This window comes from Parus major, chromosome 14 (genome assembly GCF_001522545.3).
Source record: "Parus major isolate Abel chromosome 14, Parus_major1.1, whole genome shotgun sequence".
Lineage (NCBI taxonomy): Eukaryota > Metazoa > Chordata > Aves > Passeriformes > Paridae > Parus > Parus major.
The window spans coordinates 13,313,947-13,336,277 of NC_031783.1; the positions used below are offsets into that span (position 1 = coordinate 13,313,947).

Consider the following 22,331-nt stretch of genomic DNA (forward strand, 5'->3'; position numbering starts at 1 on the left):
CTGTATCATCTGAAATCCAAACAGTTCTCAGCTTTCCGTACTCCAGGGGCAGCCAGTTCTTGTGTGGAAGTAATACATGATAACCCCACCTCCCTGTGCAGAAATAGAGACTTGCTGCCTGCCTTGCTGACTCTTCACATGTCCTGTTTGAGCAGATATCTTTTCATTTGTCATTTTTGGATTGGCTGTTTTGCCATTTGCAGCTTCAGCACTGTGATACAGATTTATTCTGATTTTAGAGGATTCATTTGGAGAAACAGCACAGTTGGGGGGCAGACCTTTTCATGGATGAAGTCTTTGTGCTGTTCAGTTCCCAGTGATTTTTATTTTTCCCAGCAGAACATACTTTAAATTCTGCTTGTTTTGGCATTGGAGGACTGTGCTTTTCTCATCTTTATTGTTATAAAGCCCCAGAGCCTGGCAAGCCAAAAAATTCCAGAGGAGATGGACAGTGCTGCCTCTGGCCAGTCTGTTGGATTCCTGCTGACAGGTGGCTGTTTGTGGTGTGGATCTGCTTGTACAATGATGGTGAAAGGAAAAAAAAGGTGTTCAGAGGGAAGAAAAGAAAAGAACTGAGCAAGGAGAAATGAGGCTGATGGGTTAGTGCCACGTGTCTTGATGCTGAGCCTGGAGAAATGTCATGTAATGTGGATACTGAATTCTTGGCGTTAGAAGCTCCATTCCCAATGGCTCTTGTACAGGCAGGGAAGGAATGGGCTCATTTAATCCATGTTTTTCCAGTGATGACAGGGAGATCTGAATGACAGCAACTGTGCTGTTCCTAAGCCTCTGGGAAGTTCTTAGTTGAATTTGAATTCTGCTTCTCTGTTTTGCAGACCCATCTGCATGTTCCCAGGTATTACAAAACACTGAAAGTTGGAAATACATTATTTTGTCTGGAGGGTTGTGTTAGCACTGGGTTGGCTTCCAGCTTGAAAATGCCTTTCAGCAATAGCTTTTCCATGAAGTCATTATGCCCTAGCAAGTGGTTTCACAAAGTCATGGGTGGTGGTGTGCAGTTACCTTAAGCCTCTATATGTCTTTTGCAATGAAATTGGAATTTTTGATTTAGCAGAAGCTGCGCTTGGAGCAGCTGTTATCAGGGAAAAGAATCCTTGGCAGAAACTATGACCAGCTGTGTCCTTGGTGTCAGTGTAACACCTGCTTGACTGGTTTCTGGTTAGAAACTCCTTATATAGGTCCTGTCCTTAAAGTTTAAATACCTCAGTTCACTGCAGAACAGCAGAGCCCACCACATCCTGTGCTGAAAGGGTTAATGGTAATTTTCTCAACAATGTCTGACAAGCTCTTTGCCCTAAAGAAGCCCCCGGCATACACAGAATTAAGGTGGATTTTTATTTTTCTTTCTACCCATGAACAGGCCAAAGGGGAAATGCACTGCAAGGAACTCAATAACTACATTGTAAGTTGAGTTTTCCTTGTAGGTTATATAAATTCCAGCTGGACTTTTAATGAAACTGCTTATGACTCTGCTTTGGGAGAGGGTGGTGCCTCTCAGGTCCTGCTGGTTGATGTTTGCTGCTGTTACAAACCCAGCAGGTCTGCAACAGCTTGTAATTTAACAATATTCTTGATTACAGCTGGCCACTGCTCAATCCCCTTTGCAGCCTGAGTGGAGCTGCACATTAAGGATAATGTTTGGCAACAGCAGCTTGTGAATGTGTATTTTTCTCCCTTATTTTCCAGTGCATGCACATAAGTACCACTGTACTAATGGAGCAAAAAGTGCTCATTCTGTTCTCTACATCAGCAGTGTGTTCCTCCTGATATCACGGGGGTCTAAATGATGTTGGGATGAGGCTGTTTTGTCTGCTGTGATCAGGTCAGATGTGTGATTTGTTCTCCTTCTGCCAAAGGAATCTGCTAGATATTTTTATCTTTGCTAGGCCACGTGCTCAGTTTTGCTCTGGTTAAGCACAAGTATGTCAGAAATATTCATTTCTGCTTAGAAGGGAGAATTTTGCCTGGTTCTGATGGATAGGTTTTTACCCTTTCTCAGAGCTGGTAAACAATCATAATGCTATTTCTTAGCAGTCTGTATGTGAATGTAGCTGCAGATGGAAAGTGATGTGGTGAAGAAGGTGGAAATTGATGTGACATTAAGTAGCTAAAAGCTGCTGCTCCAATACAAGTTCCCTGAATTCCCTGAGTATGAAATGGGCTCCCAGGTGAAGTGAGCAGCTCTTTCTTCATTGCTTAAGTCTGCCTGGGTTAAAAAGTTACTTGTATCTTGCTTTACTGCATCCCACTTCAGGAGATGGAGTGAAGCATTCTGCCAAAAACTGAATGTTCTGCTGCCTTCTTCACTTTCCCTTTCAGCAGTGTTCCTTGGCCATCCTTGTTGGATTTACCAGGCTGTGTTAATATAGAGGACTAAATAGCAAGCTGCAGCAGAAAGCAAATGTATTCATCTGGAGATGCTTCCTCTCTCCATACCTCCCAGAGCGGCTTGTTCTCCTGGATCAATGAGGATTGAACTGCTTGTCTTGGTTTCTGTGAAAGCTCCTGAAGCCTGTGTGGTTTGTTCAGTGATGTGTTGTGGTCACTAAGGTGTGACACTTCTGCTCTCTCCAAAGAAATAGCTTGGGTATCAGTGTGAGAAAGCATTTCAGGACTGTTACAAGACCCTATTTCTCAAATTGTTCTAGATCCTCCAAGTTAGGAAAAGGTAAGAAAAATATGTTGCCTTCTTTTGGGATGAATTATTGTACAGCAGGAGTAATCAGCTGATGCGAAATGAAGCTTGAGTTGAGAAGCTGCTGGTTGTGAAACAGAGGCAGTGACCTCGAGGGGCTGCCCTCACTTGAGGCACTTCTGTCCTGCTCTCCCAGCCGGGTGGGTGAACGGCCTGTCCTTCAGCCCTGTAGTTTTAATTCTTCATTTCCCCTTACCAGGGTGACCTTGTCCTCCACGGACTGTTACATTGTGCACGAGATCTACAACGGGGAGAATGCTCAGGACCAGTTTGAGTACGAGCTGGAGCAGGCGCTGGAAGCGCAGTACAAGTACATCGTGATCGAGCCCACGCGCATCGGCGACGAGACGGCGCGCTGGATCACCGTGGGGAACTGCCTGCACAAGACGGCCGTGCTGGCGGGCACCACCTGCCTCTTCACCCCTCTGGCACTGCCAGTAGATTATTCTCACTACATCTCCCTGCCCGCTGGAGTGCTGAGCGTGGCTTGCTGCACCCTCTACGGGATCTCTTGGCAGTTTGATCCCTGTTGCAAGTACCAGGTCGAGTACGATGCCTATAAACTTTCGCGCCTGCCCCTGCATACGCTCACCTCGTCCACTCCCGTGGTGCTGGTGAGGAAGGACGACCTGCACAGAAAGAGACTGCACAACACGATAGCACTCGCTGCCCTGGTGTACTGTGTAAAGAAGATCTATGAACTCTACGCTGTATGACTTCAGCAGGGAAGAGAGAAACCCACAAAGACAAGTGTATTAAGACTCCCACAGTAACATTTTGTTTTTCCTCTTTGAGAAGCGGTGGAGACTGGGAAGGATTTGGTTTAATAGAGCTGTTATTTTTCAAATAACACATCACTGGTGCACCAAGGTTTTTCAGTTCTTCGTTACACTTGAGATGTGGATGTGTGGTGACTTGAGATCCGTATGTTAGGCCAGGGGAGTCCAATCCAGCAGCAGAATGTCGATGAAAGAATACAATAGAAAGAAGGTGTTTGAGTGTTTTTAATTTTTTTTTTTTTCCTTTTTTTTTTTTTTTTTTTTTGGGAAACATTTAAGTATATTGTTTAATTGTATTACACAGAACCAGCCAGAAGTTATCATTGACCATTAAAGGATGAGAATTTCAAATGCTCTTGCTCTCTTGTCACTGTTATCATAGTGATACCACTTTAAGTGTCCAGCTACAAACACATTCTGCTTAGTTCTTGTAGGAGTTCTTCCTAAGGTGGATACATCTCTGAAATGCCTTGAGCCACAAGCAGGGCTGGGGGCTGCCAAGGTGGGAACCTACTTGCCTTACCTTTGTGCTGTGCCCTGACCACACAATTCCACTGCTTTTGCCTAGAACACAGGAGCTGCCTGCTCCTGCTGCAAGGCATCCACGTGACTGCATCTTGTAACTGTGTTACCTGAAATTTTAGAATTCAGTACTGTTCATTAATTCATTTTTTAGCTCTAAGCTCAAAATCTTGTTCTTAGAATGGGAAGCATTTACTCCTCTGTGAGATCTGCCAGTTATTTTTAAAAGATAGGAGCTTGCTGTCTGTAATCTCCTCCCACCACATGGAGAATAGGTGTGGCTGGCATTGGCAGGGCCAGCTTGGCACTGCTCCAGGTGTTACATTTGGAATAGGAGAGCAAAGGCCTGCAGTGAGAGCTGCCTGTGCACTGTGTGCTCCCTGCTCCAGTGGGAGCTGCAGCCTGCCCTTCACAGCTGAAACACTGACCTTGACAGGGGTCAGACCCCAAATTCTGCTTTTCTGTCTTTATCTCTCCAAATTGCCACAGCAAGCACCAAGGACTCTCCCTGTCCTCGCCTCCATGGCTGTTCTGACCATGGTTCTGACTTGTGCTTCTCTGCTGGGACAGTTTTTCTGTGAGCAGGACATGCAGCCCACTGTGGTGTGCTGGGCAAACTGGGTTTGCTGGGTGTTCTCAGTCCTTAGCACCAGCACAGGCAGCTGTACATGAGTGGGCTGGAGGAGCTCCAGTGGCACTGAGACATTTCTGGGTGGCAGCAGCCCTTTGTACAGTGGCTGAGCTCTCTCCCTCCAAGGTTAAAAGAAGCTGGGATCCAGAGTATCTATTTATAGCAACAATGTACAGTTGCCTTGGCAGAGAGGAGCCAAAGAAATGCAACTACTTCATCTTTCAGTGGTTAGGCCAGGCTGGGCAGGCTGCCCTTCCACCCTGACGTGTCTCCAGAGTCCCTGCTGGATGGATTTGAAGCCAGCAGCACATCTGCCACAGCTAATACTGCTTACTGCTACACATGAAGTACCTTTGTGCTGGCCACACCAAAGGCGTTCCTGGTCTTTGTTTTACTCAGTGCAGAATAATTCTCAGAGCTGTTAGTTCCTTTCCTGCACCAAACCTCTGGGTTCCTGGTACTTTTTTGTGTTAAGCTTCCCCTGGTCTGGAATGATCACTATGACAGGTTCCCTAAATTCATGGCTGGCATCAGAGATTGGAATTAAGAATTAGCAAGTTTCCTGGGGTCTCTTACTGCAGGAGGAAAGGTGAAAAGTCAGCTTAGCTGTCACAATGGGTAGGTCTGATTCAAAACCAGCTGTTACTCCATTCTGAGGTGGAGAGGCAGAGGGGCTTGTTTTCCAAGGAATCTCAGTGATAACATAGCTAAAATGCTTTTTAACATTCTGGTTGTTAGTCAGTCTGGGATGTAGCTGCACAAGGTGACCTGGGAGAATGAGAGAGGTCCTGAGGGGTATTTTAGTGCACAGTGAAATGGTAAAACAACTTCAAAAAAATTCTCATCCATGTGGAGTGGTGCTGTTTCTGCTGTCCCCAGTGCCAGTAGCTCAGTGGAATAACAGTGGCTGGGGACGAACCTCCCTTCAGAAGCCCCCACACTTTGCTGCCCACCCTACCCATTGTGGATGTGCTCTGGAGTGTGCAGCATTTCCCCTGTCACAGAGAGGGAATTTACTTCCAAAGGGAATGGATGCACCCTCAGCAACCTCTGCCTTGGAGCTGTAATTCCCACAGTAACTACAGTAACTCCCCACACATAATTTTTCCCTCAGGCCTGATGTGTTTCACCCTCAGTGCCCTGGATGGGAACACAGAAATGCAAAGCAGCCCCTCGGTCCTTCCTGGGTAGCCATGACCTGAAACACCAGAACATGGAGCAGCTGAACAAGCCTGGTAGGAGCACTGCAATTCAGTGAGAAACTGAGGATCTGAGCATGGGAAACATAAGGAAAAGCACAACTAACACCAACACTCCCCTTGTGGAGAGGCAGAGAAGGTAATGTCTTGCTTTCCTATCTTAACAGGAAAAAAGGTGTCTGCACTCCTGAAAGCTTCAACTTGTCAGTCGAACTCAAGGCCTTTCTGTGACACAGCTGCAGCCTCAGCCACAGGGAAGGTGGCAGAGCATGGATGTCCTGACAGAGCAGCAGCATTGTCATCATTAAACACATCCTGGTTCTCAGAGATCATTTATAAATCTGAAGTTAAGAAAAGCCTTTTAGAAGGAGAAGGTCCTTTTGAGCTTGCACACCAGTATCAGAGTTTGTGTGATTAATCCTCTGTGTGGATTCACACTAAGCCAGCACGTCCCATAAACAGGGCTGGGATAAAGTATGTTGTTCTGCAGCTACTGCTGGTACAACAGCACCTTGCAGGGATGTAAGAAAACAAAACCCTCCTGCTTTTCCTTCCTCTTATGTTACGTGCTGTGAGGAGCTGGAATAGACCAAGGGATTAATTTCATAGCACTGTAATTTATTTGTCATCAGATGTGCACTCCCAGGCAGGACACGTGAGGCAGGACACATGGAAAATGCTGGCAAGTGCATGGAGGTGGCAGGAGGGGTCTGGACCTTGGTTCCTACAATTAGAGTTTATTTCAATTTTAAGATTATTTCTGTCCTATCTCGGTGCAGCCAATTCCTTTTTCCTAGTGGTGCTGCTGTCCCTCACATGAGGAGAAGGGGTGAGGAGTGGAACATGGCACCCCTTCAGGCTGTCAGGCTCCCTGAAGTGATACCTGAACAGGCAGATATCATTCCTCACTGGATGTGATACTAATTAGTATCTGTGATTGCTTTAAAGCAGATGAGAACAAAGGGTCTGTCTGCTACACTCTGCACCCTACACACATGGATTCTTCTCTAGTGCCAGAGAGTGGCTGGCATCCACAGGATCACACCAGCTCTGTGCTGCAGGTGGCCCAGGTGTGCTGCTGTCACCTGTGCAGCGTGTCCTGGCAGCAGATGCCTTGCTGTGTTCTACCTGTTCAGTGATTTCCTGCATTCCTTGGGCTGGGATTCACAGAGTGCTGTCACTGCAGAATTAACTGTCCCAGTACATCAGTAGGGCATGATTCAGACAGGTAAAATGATGGCCAAATACACCCAAATTGTACATCAGTTACTTCTTTAAAAGTGGCACTGGACTGAGCTTAATTTATCAGATGATTTGGCACAGGACTTGGTAAAGGAAGAGGCTCTGAAGTTTCCCACTGCATGCAGCATGTCCTGGATCAGATTGGAAGGAGTGGGAATGAGACACTGATCACGAGAGCTCCCAGCTGAGGACTGTATTTCACAGGGGTGGGGACAGCCAAGGTCTGCTCGTGTGAAGGCAGAACAGGTGGGTTTTATTTGTAGCAGGCCAGTAAAGCTGAGCATGCCTGGAGTGAGGTGAGGAGTCTCCCAGCCAGGGCCTCCCCAGCTGCAGTGTTCCCCTGACCCCTCCCCTGCAGCCTCAGCTCTCCCCCACTGTCCGAGCACCCCTCCTTCTCCAGCTGAGGTTTAGGTGCTATACTCCAGCAGAGTGGGGAAAACCACTTCCCAGTCTCCATGCAATAGTAAACAGCATTTTGAGAAAGGATTTTCCTGCAGGAGCACCTCCAGTGATGTCCCAGCCGACTGCAGGGGCTCAGCCTCTCCCTGCTCAAGGCAGCTGAGCTCTAAGAGCCCTTTGCTTTTTTCTCCTTTTTTGCTCTAGATGCCATTAAGGTGAAGAAGAGCCTGGGGCAGAGGTTCCTCAGGTAGACAGCCAGGCAGGGCGTCAGGCCAGCCACAAGCACTTCCTTCTTCTTCTGTCCCACTGCATTGAGAACCACCCGAGCCACCTCGGCCGCCGTCTGTCCCTCGGCCGTGGTCTTGTCCATAACTGCCAAGGGAAAGCTGAGTGAGCAGCAACACCAGCAGGTAAACCCTCACTGAGGAACCTTTCCTAGGAATGCTCTAACTGCACATGGCTGCTTGTTTTGGTTTTTATTCCAGTTGTGTAGGTGTTCCTCATGGTTGGCCCAGAAGGCTATAGTTGCTGTCTGGGAAAGCTAAATTTTGGGGCTCGCTGTTGCTATCCTGCATCTAAAGTTGGTTTTTGATCCTTCAGGGCTAACTCTGTGTTCCCACCAGAGGCCATGTGTTGCAAACACACGTTCTAATAACATGGAAATGCTTTAGAAATAGGGCAGTGAGAGGTCTCTCACCTCCATAGCGAGATCCATCTGCTGTGACAGCGTTGAGGGACAGGTTTGTCTGGATGTATCCAGGGCTCACAACTGTCACTTCAATGTCATACTGCTCCACCTCTGCTCGCAGACAGTCAAAGAAGGCCTGGGTAGCATGCTTAGAGGCAGCATCTGGAAAACAGGAAAAGGATTGTGCACCAAGGAGAAGGAGCAGGGCTGAAGGAATTTTCCCTTCCTGAATGGATCTTTCACTGCAATGCAGCGACTTCTCAATGGGAACCCAAGAGCTGTTCTCCAGCCTCTACATTTGTTTTTGTTTAGTGAATGGCAGCAACAGGTAGTGGGAGTCAGGGCAATTTAGGAAGACAAAATGTAAACTCAAGTTGAAAACTGGCTGGGATCCTGAATTTAATATCACAGCCGTGCCAAAGCGCTTCAGAGTGAACCCAAGCTGCCTCCCACTCCTGATAAAGGAGACCCAAAGGCTTTGGAAGGCAGAGCTGGCTGCCCTGCACGTGCTGAGCACTGGTTCAGGGCTTGGCTGCACACAAGGCAACACCAGATCACACAGGCAGGCAGAGCAGGGAAGCTCCTAGTGCAGGATTTTCCCCCGTGAAATGGCTGAGTGACTCCTTTTTCTTGGTCACTGCCACGCCAGCAGCACCAGAGCCAGCTCAGCACAGGTTGCACACCCTGTGAGGACCCAGGCAAGGGCTGAGCTCCTGCTGCCAGATCCATGTGGCTCCTGGTCCCTGTGCAAATGCTCTGGGAGCTCCTCAGAACATACTTCTTGTAGCAATTGGACCCACATCACCTGCTAAACCCCATGGCTCAGACATTCCAGGCTCTCCCCCACCCAGCATCATTCCTGACCCACCATATGCCTTCACCACTCTACTTCTGGTGTTTACTTTCAGTGATTTACAGATGCTTGCGTGTCAAATGCTCTCCTCTTAGTTCATCCATCTTTTAAAAGGTTTTTTCCCAGTAATCCCACCAATATTTCTTGTTATAACTGATTTAGCATGAAGAGTTTGCTGGATCAACATTGTTTAGGCTTTTGTTCTGGTATTGTTTGTACTATGGCACTTCATAATTTATTAAAACAAAAAATTCCTGCTTTCTTAGAGGAGAAAATGCAGACAAATGACAAGGATAAAATACCATAAAATTATGGAATTATAGTGACTCTCAAGTGTTAAGATAGGACTACCAAGCTCTTTTCAAAACATATTCTCCATCCCTTAAAAACTTAAGGATGGGGCTAAGATTTTTTATTTAAGACTGCTGTCAGTGGTTTGTGACCCCACTGAGGGTGATCCACAGCTTTGCCTTCCCTGCACACAGCCAATTCCATGGAGAGTTAAATGTGGAAGCAGGAGCCAAGTATTTATTCAGTCTGGTGCCCCAAATATGTCTTTCCCATCTTCTGTGGAGGTACTTACATGCTGATCTGAAAGGAATGCTTATTTTGCCTTGCACGCTGCTGATGGCCACAATGTGGCCTTGTCTCCTCTTGATCATGGAGGGGAGAAGTGCTAGCAAAGGACAGAAAAGACCCATTCAGACAACAGTCCTGCCATTGCTGCTGTCAAGAATCAAAGCTTTCAGAGCATTCAAGAGATGCTGAAGGGAATTACAAGATCTCTCTTCAGTGCAGGGGTTGGGACAGTGCTTGGGATGCCTCTGATGGAAGCTCTGGCTGGCTGGCACATTCACCTGTGAGGAGGTTCCTTGTGCCAGAGGCTGCACAAGAGCTGCTGTGGCAGCCCTGATCTCCCACACAGTGAGCAGCAGGACGTGCTTTTCCTGCCACCAGAACATCTTCCCATTTCCTGCAGCTGACACGCTCTGGGCTGAGCTTTCTGTGTAACTAAAGTTTCCTAGGAAAGCTGCAGCTCCACTGCAACCCTCACCACGTTCTCCAGAGTTCTGTCAGTGCAGACAGGATAACTGGACCTCTTCCCAAGTCCCTGCCAGGCTAGCATCAGGAGATGGAACCAGGGATCATCTCCAGTGGGATATTTTCCACACAGTCGTGCCCTCAGGCCTGCCCATAACCCCAAACCTCCCTTCACCCCATGCCTGTACCAAGTATAATGACAATCACAAAATGAAGCTGTGCTCAGTTGTGCTGGTCTGCAGAGGCATCAGCCCAATCCTGTGGCTCATAGGTACCTTTGGTGAGGGCTATAGGTCCAAAGTAATTTGTTTCCATCACTTTCTTATCCACATCCAGTCCTGTGTCCACGATTGTGCCTCGGAAGCTGATGCCAGCATTGTTGATCAGGATGTCCACGTGACCCAAGGCCTTCAGGATCTCCTCAGCAGCATTTACCACAGTTTTGGTGTCCGAGAGGTCAAACACCACAGTGTGAGGCTCGTGTGTCTGTGAATAAACTGAAGTTAGCAAAACACAGTTCAGTGCTGGATGTGCCAGCTGGTGATGGGATCTCCCAGCACTGGAAACACAGGAGCCATCCAGGCCCTGTACAACTACAGTGCAGCAGTTCCATGTGGCAGGAATTCATGACAGAAGCAGGTTGTGCTTGTCTTTCTCTGCTCCTGTAGCTTGTTCCTTATCCCTGAGCCTAGCAAAGGGACAAGGGAGATCGTCCTCAAGTACTAAAGTTTCCTGTTGTCAAAGGAAATGCATCTGAAAAAGGCCAAATGTAACTGTTTTCTGCAGAAGCCAGCAGTACCTTTCTTAGCCACTGTCAGCAGGCATAGACATAAAAAATAAAAGCCAACAGAAAGAAAGTCACTTTTCCAGATTCAGTGTATGAGGTGCAAGAGTTTGGGCACTCTGTGCTCGTGTGCTTTCGCTTCTATTTCTAACCACGAGGCCTCTTTCTGCGGGGCTTTTACAAGGAATGACAGCTCAGTGTACTCCTATATCAGCCTCTACCCCTAACCACGGAGTTGCATTTTTCCTATTGCTCAAGAGAACAGCCCACAGGCAATTCTGTAACTTCTGTAACAACCCAAGCAGAAATCCTGTCCTTGGCCCACACTCACATTTTTGCGGTGATTCTTCACAGCACAAAGCTCCTGCACCAGCTCTTTGAGCTTCTCACTGTCTCTGCCACAGAGCACCAGCTTGGATCCAGCTGCATGGAAAGCTTTGGCACATTCTGTGGAGGAAGCAAGGAAGAGAGCAAAATAGGCATATGAATACCAGACAAAGGACAGATTCACATCAGACCTGGTGATAGCTAAAACTGCTGTTTGCTGGCAGGGTCTGAGGTGGCTTTACTGCTGCTGTGTGATGGCCAGGCTGATTTACAGCAAGGTCACAGCCACGTGTGAGACTGTGAGAGACACATGATAGTGGTGAGGCAGCTGCTGTGCTCACAGATACTGTGCTGGTTAGACATCCTCCCCCTTAGCTGGTCAAATTTGCCTGTGTCTCCATTTTTGACTTTATGCTCTTCTTAAGAGGGACCACAGCTTGTTTAAGTCATCTAACACAGGTCTTAGGACTTTTTATTTTAATGAACACCTCCAGAACCTCCAGAGGTTCTGGGAGCCTGAGATTTAATCACCTTCATCAAGGTGATTCTCTTCATTTGGAAAAGCCTGGCAAAGGGATGCCAGGCTATTGTCCTCCTAATTGCATGTTCCTGTCCCCTCTGGGAGCCAGAGGGACAAACTGCTTGTTTGCATAAGGGATGACAGTGGATGGCAATGAACACACAGTAATTAGAAGTGGTCTGGTGTATTAATAACTAGGAGTAAGGGGAAGTTGTAAAAGATCTTGCAAATGAGTCAATAAGGGAGGAAACTTTACTGTACAGTGGTGGAAGTCGCTACACCCCACAGCACAGACGGAGCTCCACCTGGAAGGTTTCTCCTGGAATACTAATTTCCTCTCTTCTTGATGAAAAGTACAAGATCCTTTACCACTCCCACTCCTTGGTTGAGGCAGGCAGAGAGAACCAGTTCATCTCCTTTGGCCAGTTCCTGAACACCCCTGTCCTTAGGGACAAGCTCACATGCAAAGGCAGCATCAATTAAAGCTCTATTTGTTCTATAAATGTACTCATCCTAATGAAAGGCCTTGCTGGCAGAGAGCACCTTGTCTTCTCTTCAAGCAGCTTTTAAAGCAATTATAGAAAGCAGAATTAGAGAATGTAGCCACTGAAGCAAAACATAAGTTTCAGCTGGAAAAAAAAATACTTCCTGGTGTTAAATAATGCCAAGAGTTTAACTTTAGAGTGGATGGATTTGTACCATGAGAGGAAAGGTACCTTAACTTGAGGATGAGGGAGAAGGAGGAGTGGAAAGTTTGGAAGAGCAGCTGGAAGTACATGACTGCAGAATACCACTTCTGGGAGGTTTTAAAGAAACAATTTAGCTTCCTGGCTTTTTCAGGATTTAGGGCAAGGACCCCTGACAGCACAAGAGCAGCATCTGATTCCTTGTTTGATGAGCTCCAGTTTATACAGGATGATTAAAATTTTCTGTACCAAACACTGAGACTTTCTTGCATCCCAGTCTGCACTGGCTGTGGTTGTAACTCAGGTGGGAGCCACGTCTCTCAGAACTCAGATCAACAGGAACTTTCAGATCACTACTGCTTTATTCCAAGAGCTGCTCCTGCCACAGCCCCATGCCTGTCCTGCCCTTGGTGCCCTGCTTTGGGTCCATACCTTTCCCCAGGCCAGAGGAGGCCCCTGTGATCACCACCACTGCTTCCTGCAGGTAAGCTCGCATCCGCACCCACTGCAGCAGCCGGAACAGCGCGAAGATCCCCAAGCTGCCAAAAAGCAGCGGGATGATGACAGTGCTTGTGAAATCCATCAGCTTTCCTTTCTGGACTGTCTTCCTAGAGCCACAGGATAAAAGGAAAGAGATCATTTCACCATGAAGAAAATGAGCAAAGGCTTGAAAAACTGTTTTGAAATTATTTTTCTTAACCCTGCCTTAGACCACCAATAAACCACCAAGATACCTCTGTATCTTCAGCAGATTTTTTCATCCCTTCATTTAGGCTTTGGAAAGTTCACATCAGTACCCAAGTTAAAGCATTTAATAGTAATGTGAACATCCCAGCAGGACACTTGGCATTGCATCCTGTCAGCTGTCACGTAACAAGCTTGGGTTCAGGGATGCTGTTCCCGTGTTTTGCCCTAAATTCACCCTCTTGTTTGGAATTTCCTCAGGGCTGGGATATTTCTCTACATTCTTCTGATTGTATAAAAGGGTTCAGATTTCTCTAGAACAGCCAGTACCAGAGTATCTACAAGCCAGAGATCAGCTACTGTGTATTATCCCAGATGGATATAAGCCAGTCTGTCTTTTGGAGGCTCCAGGTTTTCTCCCTGAGCCAGTTATTTGCTTAACACACTGAAATCTCATGCTGGAGTTGGATTCTGATACCAAGGCATAGCCCTAATCCCCTTGCTAAGCCATTCCTTCAAGGGAATAGTTTATGTGACAGCTTACTCCAGGGCCAAAGAGCAACTGGGACTTCTGTGAAAAGGCCACCGATTTTCCCTCTGTATATCCCTTAGCTTTTATCATAGCTTGGTGTAAGAGCAAAGTTAATTACAACCCCTTCCTGAAATCTTCTGTGTCACACATGAAGTCAAAAACAAACATCAGGGAAATATTTTCCCTTCCCTTCTTCTTTCTCATGCAGGCAGAGTTTGAACTCTTACAGTCTGAACTGCAAGACAGGCAATCTTCTATCTGGAAAGATACTGGGACATTCTGGGCACACAACTTGTGCTCCTTCAAACAAAAGGACAGCACAAGAAGCAGAAAATAAGAGGTCACTACAATGCCAAGGCAGAATTCAGTGTCATTGAGTAGGACTGAGCTTGTGTGGAACTGAGGGGATGGCAGAGGTTCTGCATGCCATGGAACAGAGCTAATGTGGAAAATGTCAGGCTCTTCCAGATATCCATCAGGGGCTTGGAGAGAATTCCTCAAATAGCTGCTCAGTGAACAGCTTGCTGAAATAGTAGTGAACTGATTAAAATAAGTATTTCTGGGGGTACAGCTGGAACACAATAAAATAATACATAAAGACAGCTCTAAATAAACTTGGCAGGGTCTAGAAACAAAGCCATCAAGTCAGAACACAAATCTTCTTGTACTCCTTTGGAGCTTCCCATTCCCAAACTGACTCATGTGTGTCTGCAGTCCTTCCTGGTGTGGTCTCCTGTGGATAATGCAGGGAGACATGGGAACAGCAGCTCCCCTGGGCACAGGGAGTGTGCCCAGAGTGGGAAAGCAGAAACTCAAAAGGAGGATTCAGCTCAGGCCACTGCAAAGCATCTTATTCCTCCAGCCCTGAGCTGAGGGAGTGCACACAGTGTATTTTGTACTGGTTTGCAGCCAGGGACTGCTACAGTTCATTTGACATAAGAGAATGGATCTTCCCTAAAATAATTTCTGGGAAAGAGATGTTTTGACATAAAGCCACTGGATTTTCAGACTGCATGAGAAGGTTCTCCTGACTGGTTCATGCTCAGCTGGTCATTGAAAGCAGCTGCCTTCTTTATGATTCCCCTTTTTTTGTTCTCTCAAAGATCTCTCAAGATTCACAACACGAGGTGTGGGCAGGGACAGCAGGTGCTGTGCTGACATTGGGCTTACAGAACATTCTGGAATTAAAAAAAAACCCTTCAGCCCACGTTTAGGCTCTTTCATTATTTCCAAAGTGGGAGCTGGCAGGTGCAGTGGCACTTCCTTCATGAGGCACTGGAAAAATCTGGCCCTGCTCTGGTACCAGTGAAATGCAAGTGAAAAGGTAACTGGGAAGAGGGGGCTTTCCTGACACCTCTCCTAACTAAAGCATAGTAAGATGTGAAAAATATTTCCAAGTCTTTTATTGTTTTTCTTTCCTTTTTCTCCATGTTATACACAGGAACTGGGCAGATTGTCCATCTCTGCCTGAGGGCTGCAGCAAACCAAGAACCCAGGCAGGAGCAACAACCTGCTCTGGCAGATTCCTGGCTGGAGTCTGAACCAACAGGTAACAGCTCTGGGGAGGGGAAGCAGGGGATGGGGAAGAGAAGGGAGAGGAGCAAGAGAGAATGATTTGCCAATCAGAGATGTAAATCCCTTTATACTGGGGAATGCAGATGCAGTGCCTTCTTCCAAGGTGCTCAAATGGCCTCTTAAAAAAAAACCCAAAACAAAATATCGGTTCAGTCAGATTTGAAAGAGAGAACAACCCAGCTGAATAAATTATTTGGGACAGAAGAACTTCTGTAGTACTTCAGACCTACAGCAATAAAATTTGCTTTGATTTTGACTTCCTTCTATCACAAACTTTAGGTAACACTGAAGTAGCCAAAGACATTAAAAACGGGGGTGAGGAACACGTGGGTTCCACACATAATTGGAGATAAACTGACTATCTCAGGCCTCCTGCTCAAAGGTCTGAGACCCCACTATCACCTCTGTTCAATAATTTGGGCATTCACACTGAAAAAAATTCCCTGTTATTAGCAGGTAATGTTTATAACACCAGGGTTTCAGAATGGGAGAAGCCACTGCTCATTAAGTGGTGCAAACCAAGTCCTGTAATTCCCAATTCTCCATCCCAAAAGGCAGGATTGGAACATGCAGGTTATTAGAGAGCAGAAATAAGAACACTGATAATGTGAGGAAATAGGAAACTTTTAGAATAAATCACATTTATCCAATTAAAAATAAACCCAGAACTTTCCCCTTAAAACAAAACTGGATGTTCTCCTATGAAAGCCAGGACAGTGGTTTCTGAAGGAACATGGATATTGATTAATAAGGTCAAGGGTGCATTAGAGACAGCAAAGATGAGACCAAACCCCTGGAAGCTTCCCCAAACAACACTGATTCTGCAGCTGCAGGCTCCCAGAATCACATTGTCCTTTCCATGACGAGTAGCAGCAACTGGGAGGCTGCATTCCCAAATCCAAAGGTTTGGAGGGATAAAAGAAAGGGGAAAAAAATCTGGTTTTCCTAAGGAAAAAAGCACAGCCCCTCTAGGTTTGAGTGAGGACTTTAGTCTGAAGAAAGCACAATGTCCTACCTGAGAAAGGGGCTCACTTGCAGTGACTCTGAGCTGGAGCTCCCTCGGTCCTGGAGCAGGACAGCCCCGACTTAAATTTGGAAATGGCAGCGATTCAAGCAAGTGTCCAATGCCAGCTCAGCCAGGGCTGCCTCTAAAAACAAACCTTGGGAATACAGGCTCTGACCTTTCCAGTGGAGGGGGGGAATTTAACCCCCAGAATGAGAAGATAGAAGTGAATTCAAACTTCTGAAAGCAGTAAAAACTCCTAGGGAGGATTGCAGCAATTGAGACAGAGCTCCTCATTCCAAACAGGAGAAGGAGAACAACAACTCAACTGGAATTCTCAGAAGTTGCCAACACGCAGGCATTACCTGAAGCATCACCCAAGGAAACCCTCTGTTGTATCCCAGCAGTCATTCAGTGCATCCTGCCCAAGTTCTTCCGTAATTGTTATGCAAAACAACAACCTCAATCCATGCTGCAGCAAGAAGGGGAAAAATACGTTTCCATCACCCAAAAACCACCCTGGAATTGAGGAATTATCTGCTCCTCCACCTGGTGTAGTGGAAGGTGTCGCTGTCCTTGGCAGGGGTAGAATGAGATGGGATTTAAGGTCCTTTCAACCCAAACCAGCCTAGGATTCTATTAAATCGTCTTCTCATTAATCTTCCTGCCACTTTTACTCAGTTACAAATTGCAATTCCACCCTCCCACGCGGAATTCCTCTATTGGTGTTTGGGACAGAAACAAAGGTGGCCCGATTAGAAAACTGAAGCATTTATTGTTCCAAAGAAAGTATTTTGCATGTATTTACCAAATCAGGTACCACCTAAACCTCCGTGAGAACATGACCGCCGGCTGTCTCTCTGATTTATCTATAATTAGGTATTTAATGTCAGTACCAGCGGTGAACTCTGTCCCGGAGAGCGCAGCGTGTCCCTGCGCGCACCAGCGCCGCGTTCTCCCGACCTCTCCCGCATTTCCCAGCCCCCCGGCCCTCTCAGGGCCGAACCCGCAGCTCCCCGGCCCCTCCCGGGTGTCCCCCGGCCCCTCCTGTCCCTCCCTGTCCCCTCCTGTCCCCACCTGGCCGCCGCCGTCACCATGGCCACCGCCGGAAGTGGCGCCCGGGGCACTTCCGCCCGGACTCCGCTCCGCCGTGACACAACCGGAAGTTGTTCAGGAGAGCTGCTGCCCTCACCTGTCCGCCCGCCTATGCAGCCCGGCCGGGCAGCAGCGCTGCCAAACAGGGGTTCCGCCCTCTCGGGGTTCCTCTCCGGGTGGGCATTGCCCTCAGTCCCAGAATCCCAAAATCCCGAAGGGGTCAGGCTGGAAGGGACTGTGGGGGATGTGGTTCAGCCTCCCTGCTCAGCAGGGCCATCCCAGAGCACGGCACAGGATTGCACCCAGGCAGCTCTGGAATCTCCCCCGTGAGGGAGGCTCCACATCCTCTCTGCTCTCTGCTCAGAGCTCGGGCACCGCACGGGGAAATTTCTTCTCATCCAGGTGGAACCTCCTGGCCATCAGATTGTGTCCATTCCTCCTGTGCCATTGCTGGGCCCCACGGAGCAGATCCTGGTCCATCTCTGACCCCTCCCTGCACATCCTGAATTCCCAGCTGCAATGATCCCTGTTTTACGTGCTCATTGCTGATTGCGCCAACTTAAATTTCTGTTTTCTTTGATATCTCCACATGAAAACTGAAGATGAGAAAAAGCTCGGCTGGAAGGGAACCCCATGGGTCACCAACTCCTGGCCCTACACAGGACTTCCCCAAAATCCCACCCTGTGCCTGAGAGTGACATTGGCACAGGACAGGGCTGTGCAAGGCGTGACTGTGAGGATCAGTAAATTCCTGTAGGAGAAAAGTGGCATTTCTGCAGAGCCTCTTTCAAATCCATGATGGGGAAAACCACGATTTCTCTGCTCTTCCACAAGCTCTGTACAGAAATGGGGCCTGAATGTTCTGCAGTTGTGCAGCTGTAAATCCCCTGATATCCCTGGACAAATAATAAAGGACAGCAGTTCTTTGAAAGATGGTTTTATCATCAATTTTTATGGTAACTTTTTTCTGCTTCTCTCTTCTAATAGGGAAAACAATGAAATTAATTCAAAGCTTCAGTGCCGGTTCATCATTTGTAAGGGATCAATATTTCAGGGAAAACATGAGAAAATAATTCAAAATCTTCCTAAAAATTACAGTCTGAAAGGAAGGATGATAATGCACTTTTTTTGACTTCAGGGACAATATGTAATGAAATGGAAGAATCAATAATTTTATTTACACAAATGAAATAGAAAAATAAAGCCCAGTAAAAGATTTATGTCATGGCAGCCTTACTGAGAGCTGTAGTTGGTTCAGTCTTCTGAAAATCAGAGCTGGAAAAAGCCATTTCAGTCCTTCTTTCCCACCCAAGCAGGGCAGCAAGAGCTGAAGCTTAAAGCACAGGACAGCAGTTACCTGAGAGCCCTGCCCAAGCTGCTCTGGTCATTTACCTGGTGTTTATTTTAACAGGAATGATCTGTCCCCAGACAGGCAGGTGCTGGCAGAGTTGATTGAAACCAAGTGCCCAGCAAGTCACACAGCACAGTGTCAGACTGGAGCTGCAACTGGAGAGGGAAAGTCAGTGAATTAAAGCTTGACTTTGTTGCTTTGACCGGGATTCTATTTCCTTAGGTTAATCTAATGTAATTAACAACAAATTCACCTCTGATTTAAACCTGCTCATTGACACATCACACACTGGATGGGGATTAGATAATTTACTTATGTCAACATGTCTTTGTTCTCAGAATCGTTAGTGAAGGCTCTACCCCAAATCTAGGACTGGTTTGCAGACTGTGCAAGTCCCAACTGGTAAATGTTGGCATAATCCAAAACTATGCTTGTTTTTATTAGCACTCAAATCTCTCCTCTTTTCTTTCTCATTTTGTCAGGCCACAACTGCAAAGGGCTGGAATCCTTTTAGCATGTTAACACTTCCTTGACAAACATCCTGCTGTTCTATCGCTGCCCTCTTGTAGTGCAGGAACTCTTTTTTGAGGGGGAGAAAAGAAAAAGTCTCCAAACTCAAGGGTTTGAGTTTTCATTTGTGTTCTGCTTTACTGCAATCACTGAGTGCAGATCTGCAGCCTTTTAACCCTAATCTCTAGGGCAGCAATTTTGTGTCCTAGCTCCTCTGGGCTCTTATTTATCACTTTTTTTTTTCCCAAGGAGTATAAGATGTAGCTTCTTTCTGTAAGAAAAGCTTTGGTTGCTTATCCTAAGAGCAAAGATCTAGGCAGAAATCCCCACAGGGTAACAAAACCCTTCCCCAGGGAAAACATCCTTGAACTAGTTTGAACTGAGAGCTCCCAGTTTCACAGCCCCTGTGGCTGGAAGATGTAAATGTTCAAAAGGCTGTGGTAGAATTAAAGATTTCCTTGTCTCAGCCTCTCATACAAGGGTGCAGACTCTCATCCTCCTCTCCCTGCTCCCATAATTGGGTTTATAGGAGTCAAGGAAAACATTCTAGAGGGGTAGTGGAAACAAACAGACCTAGGATGGAAAACAGAAAAATAAGGGTTTCTCAGAGCTTTTCCAATTCTTTGCCCCTGCAGCTGTTTGCAGATTTGTCTGTGTCCCTTCGAGACAGTGACACAAGAAGATGGTTTTAACTTTTGTCTCAGTTATAGTTCTGGTTTGGAACTGGGCTCTGACTCAAGGACACCCAACTCCTTTCAGAGAACTCTGCCTGGATACTTGGTCACTATTTCTCTCAGCTCTTGTCTCTGGAAGAATTTTGCTGCAGGTTCAGTTCATTGCAGTTCAGTTTTTTTCCACCACCTGAGTATTATTTTTCTTTTCCAGCTATTTTCTATAAGGTTTGTTTGTAATTACTGTCTCCTCCAGAGCCTGCACTGCAGCATTTCCAAGCTCAGTGTGAGAACAGTGTAGACTTAGTGAAACTGCATTTTTGATGTGTGATCGTGCTGCAAATCCCCAATCCTTGCGGATAACCCAAAATCTGGGCAAGAGGGAGAGGCAGCAATATCCTCTCCTCCTGCAGCTCAAGATCCCCACACTCCACAATCATTTTAATGGAGCTGAATGCTTCCTGGGGAGAGAGTGATGTTTTGTCACTCACAGAAATGGCAAAGCTGAGGTACCATTTAAAGATAAGTAACCATAAAAAAAGATAAGACCATAAAAAGATGCTAATTGTGGTTGTTTTAACTGATGAGGGGACAGCTCAGGCCAACTGTACAGAAGTATTTCCTACCTGCAGCTTCACTGCTCTCAGGATATCCAACCCTATCCTTCCCTACTTCTTGGTTTGGAGGGGGAAAAGCAGGTACAGGCTGAGGGCTGGGCCCCCAAGAGCTGAAAAGCCGCAGGCACATCTGCAGAGGAGTGGAGAGCCCACCCCTCTCTGGGTTTTGGTGGGTCAGGAAGGAGTTAAATGACAACACAGGGAGAGGCTGTGCTATTGTTCAGGCATCCCTGGGTCCAGGGTGGCTGATCTCTATTCCCGGATCTGCCTCCGGCTTCCTGCACGACCTTGGACCGCTCACTTACCTTTTCTTTTCCTTAGCTCCCAAACTACAACATGGAAATCCTTCTCTTCCTGTGGTGCCTCGTTCCCTGCAGGTTTCAGGGGGGCTAAGGTTCTCTGGTGGGAGATGAGGAGAGGAATGCGTTTCCACTCACAAAGATTTAAGGAGAGGGCAGCAGTTTTGGGGCCATGTCCCTGTTCGTTCAGGTCCAGCACGGGCTGTGCATATTTGGGTGATATTTGGGGGTTTTTAGCAGCAAACCTTTGGTGAAAGGCAAATGTTGGTGCAGCTGCCCCGAGCGCTGCCAGCTGCAAGGAGCCTGTTCTTCACTAGATGGTGCTTTGATCAAAGATTTGGATAACCGCAGTTCTTTCTACACAGAATTTCCTAATTTTTCTTCCCCAGTCTCCATTCCTGCCCCTTTTTCTGAGCTTTAACACCACGGGGGACACTTAATGATGCTGGATATCGAACAAGGCTAATCTGCGGTACTGCAGGCTCCAAGCACCCACCAGCCCGCCGTGCTCCCGGGCTTTGGGGTTTGAAGTGCGGATCAGCGCTGCTGGGCTGTGGCAGAGAATTGAATTCTTTCCGTGTTTTCTATTCCCATAAGGAAAAGGCTTCAAAGAGCAGGTCCCCTCCCCCTCTCTGCTGGTGAAGGGCATTTAGGAAAGCTGGGAAAGAAATCCAGCCCTGACAGACGCATTTATTTAACAAACCACAGCCTTTCCCTACCTTAGCAGAAGACTGGCTGTTTTTTAAAAAGGGGATTGCTGCTTTTATATCCATTTTTGTATTCAGGAGATGGTTGCCTAGCCAAGGTCATTGCTGCTGCATGCCTGGATCCGAGCAGCGAGCCATCCTCTTCTTGAATGAGGACTGCTTTCAGTCCTAAGGAAAAAATAGGAATTAGGCTTGGATCTGGCCAGCGCAAGGTCCCGAGCTGCTGCCGGGCAGAGAGAGCCACAGGAACAGCGTCCCCTTTTCCAACAGCAGCAGAGGAGATGAATGAAGCTGTAATCAAACATTTCCTGTGCAGACATGCACGGGGCTGGGCCGGGCTGTGACAGCCTGTTCCCGGCACTCCAATCCGCCACGCACAGGGAGAACCAGGGGCTGGGCCCCCGCCACGTCTCCCTGAGGCTGTCGCCTCCCTGGGCATGGTCCCTGCAGCCTGGTGTTCCCGGTGCCTCGGGGCCAGGCTGCCGTGCCAGTGCCCGCCGGGTTCCACCGCGCACAGCTCCCTCCCGGTGAGGTTTGGGGAGCATCACTGAACGGGCTGGGGGCTGCTGTGACCCCGCAGCCACGCTCAGAGTGACAATCCGACACCTCGCTCCTGTCCCCGGCACCGCACCGGCCGCTGCTGCCAACGCCAGGCTGGGCCATTCACGCCTGAGTTGGGCTCGGTGATCCTTGTGGGTGTCTCCCAGTTCAGAATATCCTGGGATTTTGTGGCTGCACGTGTGTGCTGGCGAGGCCGGTGCCCGCAGCATGCCGCTCCTCACATGCAGGGTGGTGTGCTCGTGGCAGCGATGTCCCCAGAGCAGGGACACAGCGATGCCGGACTGCAGTGTGACACAAAACTCCTCTCGGGACCGGGAGCTGACACGGATTTCTGTCATT

General features: G+C 47.6%; 2 protein-coding genes and 1 long non-coding RNA gene across 8 annotated transcripts; 2 read left to right on the forward strand and 1 right to left on the reverse strand.

Annotated features, from left to right (window-relative positions):
• The first annotated feature begins 1,294 nt into the window (after positions 1 to 1,294).
• On the forward strand, positions 1,295 to 3,850 carry LOC107210981 (transmembrane protein 11, mitochondrial). The gene is made up of 2 exons (XM_015642396.2): positions 1,295 to 1,347; positions 2,796 to 3,850. Exons 1-2 carry the CDS (start codon positions 1,295 to 1,297, stop codon positions 3,430 to 3,432), a joined length of 690 nt encoding a protein of 229 aa, XP_015497882.1. The 3' UTR covers positions 3,433 to 3,850.
• On the reverse strand, positions 3,740 to 17,330 carry DHRS7B (dehydrogenase/reductase 7B). Of its 6 annotated transcripts, XM_015642802.3 has the most exons (8): positions 17,259 to 17,330; positions 16,547 to 16,653; positions 12,820 to 12,995; positions 11,186 to 11,301; positions 10,346 to 10,556; positions 9,613 to 9,705; positions 8,186 to 8,338; positions 3,740 to 7,860 (listed from the first exon to the last, which is right to left on the reverse strand). In XM_015642802.3, the coding sequence occupies exons 3-8, from the start codon at positions 12,968 to 12,970 to the stop codon at positions 7,655 to 7,657; spliced, it is 930 nt and encodes a 309-aa protein (XP_015498288.1). In that variant the 5' UTR covers positions 12,971 to 12,995; positions 16,547 to 16,653; positions 17,259 to 17,330; the 3' UTR covers positions 3,740 to 7,654. The 6 variants fall into 6 exon arrangements, with proteins under 6 accessions (XP_015498288.1, XP_015498287.1, XP_015498289.1 ...); XM_015642801.2 differs by lacking the exon at positions 16,547 to 16,653; XM_015642803.3 differs by lacking the exon at positions 17,259 to 17,330 and having other exon boundaries at positions 16,547 to 17,159.
• LOC117245145 lies at positions 13,765 to 18,224 on the forward strand. The gene is made up of 2 exons (XR_004499448.1): positions 13,765 to 14,927; positions 15,045 to 18,224. It is a non-coding gene; the product is annotated as an uncharacterized LOC117245145 (long non-coding RNA).
• The last annotated feature ends 4,107 nt before the right edge of the window (positions 18,225 to 22,331 follow it).

Coding starts and splice junctions, on each gene's coding strand:
- LOC107210981 (XM_015642396.2), top strand. CDS start 1,295: ATGTCTGACAAGCTCTTTGCCCTAAAGAAGCCCCCGGCATACACAGAA. Junction 1,348..2,795: donor CCGGCATACACAGAATTAAG/GTGGATTTTTAT, acceptor GTTGTGAAACAG/AGGCAGTGACCTCGAGGGGC.
- DHRS7B (XM_033517944.1), bottom strand. CDS start 13,027: ATGATCTCTTTCCTTTTATCCTGTGGCTCTAGGAAGACAGTCCAGAAA. Junction 11,302..12,819: donor CTCCTCTGGCCTGGGGAAAG/GTATGGACCCAA, acceptor CTTCCTCCACAG/AATGTGCCAAAGCTTTCCAT. Junction 10,557..11,185: donor TGAAGAATCACCGCAAAAAT/GTGAGTGTGGGC, acceptor GTTTATTCACAG/ACACACGAGCCTCACACTGT.